The sequence below is a fragment of the Triticum dicoccoides genome, chromosome 6B, assembly GCF_002162155.2.
Source record: "Triticum dicoccoides isolate Atlit2015 ecotype Zavitan chromosome 6B, WEW_v2.0, whole genome shotgun sequence".
Taxonomy (NCBI): Eukaryota; Viridiplantae; Streptophyta; class Magnoliopsida; order Poales; family Poaceae; genus Triticum; species Triticum dicoccoides.
In genome coordinates, this window is record NC_041391.1 from 714346370 (window position 1) to 714353735 (window position 7366).

General features: G+C 44.0%; 1 protein-coding gene across 1 annotated transcript; it reads left to right on the forward strand.

Moving 5' to 3' along the window:
• Positions 1-1854: 1854 nt before the first annotated feature.
• On the forward strand, positions 1855-6979 carry LOC119324784 (putative disease resistance protein RGA3). The gene is made up of 4 exons (XM_037598557.1): positions 1855-2225; positions 2326-2605; positions 2730-6407; positions 6561-6979. Exons 1-3 carry the CDS (start codon positions 1916-1918, stop codon positions 6385-6387), a joined length of 4248 nt encoding a protein of 1415 aa, XP_037454454.1. The 5' UTR covers positions 1855-1915; the 3' UTR covers positions 6388-6407; positions 6561-6979.
• The last annotated feature ends 387 nt before the right edge of the window (positions 6980-7366 follow it).

The following is a 7366-nucleotide window of genomic DNA, read 5'->3' on the forward strand; positions in this document are numbered from 1 at the left end:
GTATTGAGCTTGGATAATAGCTGCTGCTGACAGACAAACATGTAAGGTTGCTTCAAAAAACTTCACTGGTGCTTTAACAGACCAACCCGAATAGAGGAGTGGCAACCACGAACCGGTCAGTCCCGGTTCTAATTGCCCATTTTTTTCGTTTATATTAAGATAGCGACGTGACACATGTGACACATTGACTTAACCCATGAATCCGATCCGAAACCAACCCGAACATCTTGTTTCTTCACTTAAGTTATTTCTGGAATGCTACGCAGGGGTGTGAGCAAATTAGTCTCTAGGTTGGGAAAAATCCAAATCCTGTTAACCAATGTGATAAACAGGCAGGGTCAAATGTTGATATGCAACACAAAAATGAGATATCAGCACATTTTAGAGAACAGACCATTGTTGCATTATGGAATGTTAATATTTGAACTAGGCTTGCTTATAAAGAGATTGACCGGGCAGTAACAAGTACTCCCTCAGTAACATTTTATAAGACGTTTATAGATTGCATGACAATGTTAAAAAACGTCTTATATTATGTTGTGGAGGGAGTACATTTTACAACATTTTATACTCTACTCTTCAGCCCCTCTCGAACTCTGTTGTAAATGTACTTTGATTTATTAGTGCAATAGTTTAGGCCCGTAACCCCGCCGTAGCACCGTCAAAAAACAAGGATGCCGGGGGATTCAAGGCATAAATAAGAAGCAGGTAACAGAGCAGAGGCGAATGCGCCGACCGAGTTTGGTTCGGGACTTCGGGTTTGTGGAAATTCTGCGGCAGCTTCCTGCACCAAAGCAGGGGACCGAGGGCTCGCTGACTAGGCGCCATCCTCTGCCTTTTCCACAGCGCTGCCAGCAGCTGTTCGGTTTCTCTTTGGGTTGCCACTGCTCATGCGGTTCTCTATAATTACATACCCTAAAGGCCGAACATTGTACCATTCCGCAGACATAAACGCCCCAGCAAAACCACAACCCTTCTCCACCACCATGGCCATCATCCGGGACATTGTGACCCTGATCCCCGGCGCTTTCTCGGACCGGAAGAACCTCCCTCGGGCCCTCATCTCCTGCGGCGTCCTCAAGGCCGCAGCGGCGCTCAGCCTCCTCCTGTTCAAGGCACCCGGGGGCATCTTCCTCCACCACGGCAAGGGGCTTCTCTACCTCTACTTTGCCGTGCTCATTGCCGTGGTGGTCTTCGGGATCGTGGAGGCGCTGCTCGGTGTCTGGGTGTCCGGCAAGCTGGAGGAGAGGCATGCCGCCGGGAAGACGGTGCTTTGGGTGTCCATCCTCCCTTTGGTCTTCGTGGCTGCGCTTGGGGGCTTCGGCATTTTGTATAGAGCGTGAACTATGTGTGTGTGAGAGAGAGTAATTCTTTACGATGTTCGATGAGCTTTGATTATTCTTTACGATGTAGTAGTACTAATCTACTTTGTCAGTGAGCTTTGGTTATTAGTTATAAGTACTAGCTTATGGTGTGATATTGGTTCAGATGTGGCTTTTTTAGGTGAGTAATGAAGTAATTAATCTGGTTAATTTACCATGCATGTTCCTATATTTTTGCGTTCATGGTGCATTTTGGCCAACTTTTCTTCTTCGCTGCTCAATCGAAATCATTTCCAAAAGCAGAGGAACATCTTTTTTTTTAGATTATGAAAGCAGAGGAACATAGTGGTGGATAGGAGATTTTATTATGGGGCAGAGTGGGCTCCTTGAGATGATGGCCCATGTAAGAGGCTACGATACTGAGGGGGCCTCGCACTAATCTGAATGTCTCTCAAGTCAACCTTCCTCTTCCTGTAAAGCCCTCTCTGCCTTCTCTCAGTCACACTCACTGCTGCTGCATCTGAAGCCCTCTCTGAGCTACCAAATCGAACCCCGCACCTAGCCATCCCCCGCTGCTGCTTCCGCCGGATCTGATGATGGAGGCGGTGGAGGACACCACGCTGGAGGCCGCGATTGGGTGGCTTGCAGACACCATCCTTGCAAATCTCCCAGCCGGCGGCAAGCTGGAGTCCTGGATCCGCCAAGCTGGCCTTGGCAACGACGTCGAGAAGCTCAAGTGTGAGGTCCAGGCAGTGGAGATGACGGTCTCTGCTGTGCAGGGGAGGGCATCCAGGAACAAACCGCTGGCCAAATCTCTCGCTTTGGTCAAGGAGCTGCTCTACGACGCCGACGACGTGGTCGACGAGCTGGACTGCTACAGGCTCCAGCAGGAGCTCCAACCAGGTAATTTTGGTGATGCATTTAAACTCAGGTGTCTGCTGAATATCTGGTCCAAGTATTTGCTTTCTAGTAGTTGCTAAATATCTGGTCGACTTATTTGTAGAGACACTGCTGGAAACAGACGGGCATGGGACGCATCAAGTTGAGAGATCTAGTGAAAATGCTGATGTACAAAGTAGCGGTAATAGCAGGTTGCGGTTCGAGGGATGGAATCATTTTGAAATCACAGAGTTTGAGCAAAACGGAGGGCCTGCTAAAGCAAGATGCAAGCACTGTCAAAAACAAGTTATGTGCACAACCAAAATGGGGACGTCAGTTTTGCACAACCATCTCAAGAGCAAAGGTTGCAGCAACAAACGTCGAGCAAGTGGCTCTTCTTCAAGGTACCAAAACTATATATTTAACGCCTTGCACCAAAACATTTTTGGGAGTCTTCTTTTATATGTCTGGTTAAGAGCGTATTATTAAGATTCGCACTGCCAATCCATGATTTATTTCTTATTGCAGCACCGCCAATGCTGCTACAATTCCAATGCCTATTGTAACTGGCAGCAGAAAAAGGATGAGAACCGGTCAGGAGTCAACACACATCACTGCAGTTAACCCAAACGGGTGGAATAAGGACGCATTTTCCGAAAGGATACAAGACATCACTAGTCAGCTGCAAGGGAAACACGGGGCTGTCACAAGGCTTCTCAAGATACTTCCGTCCGACTCTGTTGCTGCAAGTTCAATCCACTGTCAGACTACAATCTTAGATCCATGCCGAAGAACATCAGGTCTTTTTCAAGGAAAAGTGTATGGGAGAGCTCAAGAGAGGGGATCCATCAAAACTTTGATAAAAGAACACAAATCAACTACCGGTGTAACTGTTCTGCCTATTGTAGGCATTGGAGGAGTTGGGAAGACAGTTCTCGCTCAGCTTGTATACAATGATACAGCTTTGCAAAGTCTATTTGATCACAAGATATGGATCTGGGTGTCTAAAGACTTTGATGAAATGAGACTAACAAGAGAGATGTTAGATTGCGTCTCCCAAGAAACTTGTGATGGCCTATGCAGTTTTACCAAGCTTCAGGAGGTCTTGAAGGGTCATATTAAATCAAAGAGGGTTCTACTTATTTTAGATGATGTCTGGGAAGTCATGGATGACTGCCGGTGGAACAAATTGTTGGCTCCTTTCAAGTCTGATGATGGTGCAAATGGCAATACGATAATTCTTACAACTAGAAAACCGTCTGTTGCCAAAAAGAGAGGTACAATTGGACCAATTAACTTAAATGGTTTGAAAAATGATGATTTCTGGCTATTTTTTAAGGCATGTGCATTTGGTGATGAGAATTACGAAGCCCAAGCTAGTCTAAGTGACATAGGACAGATAATAGCACAAAAGCTAAAAGGAAACCCATTAGCAGCACAAACTGTTGGGGTACTATTAAAAGATCGTCTTACTGTGGATCATTGGAGTAGCATTCTAATGACCGAAGATTGGAAATCCCTACAACACACTGGTGGCATCATGTCTTCTTTGAAGCTTTCCTATGATGAGATGCCCTACCTTGTACAACAATGTTGCTCATATTGTTCTATATTCCCCTATGGTTATGAATTTCATGATCAGGAGCTAGTTCGTCTTTGGATTTCACAGGGATTTGTGAAGCCTGATCATTCAAGTAAGAGTTTGGAGGTGGTTGGACGGTATTATCTGACTGACTTGGTGAACTTGGGCCTGTTTGAAGAGGTTGAAAGAAAAAGATCCTCTCTTGGTAGTCAAACTCAAACTTGCTATGCTATGTGTGGCCTGATGCATGATTTTGCAATTCTAGTTTCAAGAACTGAGTGTGCAACTTTGGATGGTTTGCAATGCAGTGAAGTTTTGCCAAATGTACACCACTTGTCCATAGTGACCGATTCTGTATATCAGAGGGATGATCAGACTGAGAACATACCTCGTAATGAGAAGTTTGAATTTTTCTTGCAAAATATAGTTGCATCAGTGAGAAAGTTGAGGACATTGGTGTTAATTGGGGAGTATGACCCCTTTTTCTTCAAAGCATTTCAAAATGTGTTTGAAAAAGCACATAATCTGCGTCTGCTACAAATGTCTGCAACATCTACTGATTTTAATTCCTTCCTGTGTAGCTTGGTAAATCCTACTCGTCTTAGGTATCTAAAACTTGAAGATGTTCACACTGAGCAGAAGGTTTTGCCTCATGTTTTGAGCAAGTTTTTCCATCTTCAAGTGTTGGATATTGCTTTTTTGATGTCATTGCATACAGTTCATCTAGAGGACCACGGAGAACGGATAATACTTCCATCTCTGGAAATGCTTCGGTTTCTTAAAAGGTTGAAGTTGCGCAACATGCAAAGAGTAAGAGAAGTATTGGTTCCGTCATTGGAAGAGCTGGTTTTACATGGAATGACAGATCTACAGAGATGTTCATGTACTTCCATGGGGGATATGAAGGCTAATTTAAGGGAGATGGAAATCCAGCGTTGCCCTGCACTTGAGGTGTTTGACCTGTTTCAGAAAGGTCATAACTATGAAATTGACGATAAGCCATGGTTGCCTAGTCTGAAGAAACTCATTTTGTTGGACTGTCCTCATTTGCAAGTACAAATTCCCCTTCCGCCTTCAGCCATATTTTCTGAACTATCAATCTGCAGAGTTTCAACAATTATGTCAATGGAGGGATCTTCCATGGGAAAATTCAAAATTACTGGAGATATTTTGCCTCATACAATCGATGACGAATTTTTGGCATTCCATAATCTTAAGGATATCAAATACTTGAAGATATCATCATGCAGAAACCTAACATCTATTTCATTCAAAGGTTTAAGTCAGCTCATGTCTTTAAAGAGTTTAGAAATAGTGTGTTGCAAAAAACTTTTCTCTTCGGATGTTGTGCCAGAGCAGACCCACAAAGACATGATAACTGCAAATGATGTTGTTCTTCTGTCTCTTGAAAGTCTCTATATTGAAAAATGTGGAATAACATGTAAGTGGCTATCTCTGATGCTGCGACATTCACCGGCCCTGGAGGAATTGGATTTATATGACTGCCCGCAGTTGAAGATAGAAGAGGAAGGAAATGTTCCATCAAAACTTATCTCAGCTTCTGAGGCTTCGTCATCAGGGTATCTAGACGATGCATTGTGGAGCTCAGTTCGAGCATCATCAGGATATGCAGCTCATGCACGGCCAATCTCAGTTGTAGATGGAGTCGTACACATTTCGTTGAATCTCAAGAAGATAAGAACTAGTGGATGCCCTCATCTAATATTTGACGGGGGTAGGGAAGGCTTTGTTGGATTTACCTCCCTTGAGGAGGAGGTTGAGGAAGACGGCCAATATGGTGGAAGATGTCTCCTCCCGCAATCACTTGAACAACTTGATTGGTCTGATTATCCTCGAGAAACTCTATGGCCCTGCTTTGTTGGTAATCTCACCCGCCTCAAAAAATTAGAAATAAACAGCGAAACTTTGAAATATCTACAGCTGGATTCCTGTACGGCCTTGGAAGAATTGGCAGTTAGGATATGTGAATGTCTGGAATCACTACAGCTGCATTCCTGCACAGCGCTGGAACGTTTGGAAATTTGGCACTGTAGTTCGCTCGTCACACTAAAGGGCTTGCAATCCCTGGTGAACCTCAAGCATTTGGTAATACACAAGTCCCCTGCCTTGAATATAATTACCACATTGAAGAGTTACGATTCAGTTGAGGGAATCCCAAGTCATAGCTATGAGTTATTCTTCCCTGCACTGGAAAGTCTCGAGATCGATGACTTGTCTTTCCTTAACACGTCATTCTGCAAGGGCCTCACCTGCCTCCGAAGCCTACGGATTTTTTATTTGGAGGATGCAATGAGACTAACAGATAAGCAAGAGAGAGCGCTTCTGCTCCTTAGGTCCCTGCAAGAGCTCTTTTTTTATGAGTGTGATCTCATACATCTTCCTGCGGGGCTGCGTGGCCTCCCTTCCCTCAAGACAATGGTGATCATAGGTTGTATTAGCATCTCAGGGCTTCCGAAGGAGGGCCTCCCAACTTCGCTGGAAGAACTGGTAATCGACGGTTGCAGAGTCGAGTTATCTGAACAGTGCAGATCGCTAGCAACAAGCAAGCTAGAGGTCAAAATTTATTGGCGCCATGTGGACTGATTGCCGAGTATTTTTCTAAGGTATACTTCTACCATATACCCAGTTATTTTTTGATTAAACGCCAAAATGATACAATTATATGCTATTGGAGGGGTGGCCCAGGCCACCTGTTACACTACTTACATCTGAAGTGGGGGGAAATGCTGAACATATTTTTCTTGTGATATGAGCAGGTTTGGTTTCACTTCAGGGCCTCATCCTCAACCTCATGTGGTCATGATAATTTCAGTATTTGTTCTCCCCCTGTGGGGATTTCCCATTATACGCAGCTAAAATTTTGGCCTTTTGTAAGGTGCCTCCCCACCCCACCTAGGAAAAAGGAAAAATCCGTCGCCCGCTTATCTGTCTAATGCACTTGCTCAGTTCCAGCCTTTTCCATATCACCATTCTGAATTTCTCGCTGCTTTCTGAATGAATCCATTGTCTCGCTCTTGGGAACCTCCTGTACAGCATGTTCCAATTGGCCAAAAGACAAAACTGGATTCCCCAATAACAGGCTGTACTGAGAAACCCGTGAGTGTAAATGTATAAGTAAATTATTGTGCAATGATGTTGTATTTTCAAGAACTGATACAGATTTAATTCATCACTTCCTATTTTTTCGAGGCCAGACGTGTTGTCCGGGGTTGATACCACAGCATATGAAAATGCTTGATTTTTGGAATCTTTTCCCAGATTTTTCCGAGCGCAGTGTATCCATGGGCATACAGAAACAGAAAATGCATGTTTCTAACACTGTTTGTCCGGGAAATTTAACACTGTTCATGGGTGATCTATGCTTGATTTTTTGGAAAGCTCTTGAAAGCGATTCTGAGCACCTTGAAATGTTTGGAGTCCAATAGAATGTTTGGGGTGTACAATCACAACAGATGCATTTTTCTACCTCTGCTTGCACAGCAATTTTAACGGTCCACATTGAAGGTGCTATCCTTGGGGGTTTTTTTTTCAGGAATTGTTTCTGATTTTTTTAGAGTCATGT

Excerpts from the sequence above, each read along its gene's own strand:
- LOC119324784 (XM_037598557.1), top strand. The coding sequence starts at position 1,916 with ATGATGGAGGCGGTGGAGGACACCACGCTGGAGGCCGCGATTGGGTGG. Across the intron at positions 2,226-2,325 it reads CCAGCAGGAGCTCCAACCAG|AGACACTGCTGGAAACAGAC; the intron begins GTAATTTTGGTG and ends ACTTATTTGTAG. Across the intron at positions 2,606-2,729 it reads GCAAGTGGCTCTTCTTCAAG|CACCGCCAATGCTGCTACAA; the intron begins GTACCAAAACTA and ends TTCTTATTGCAG.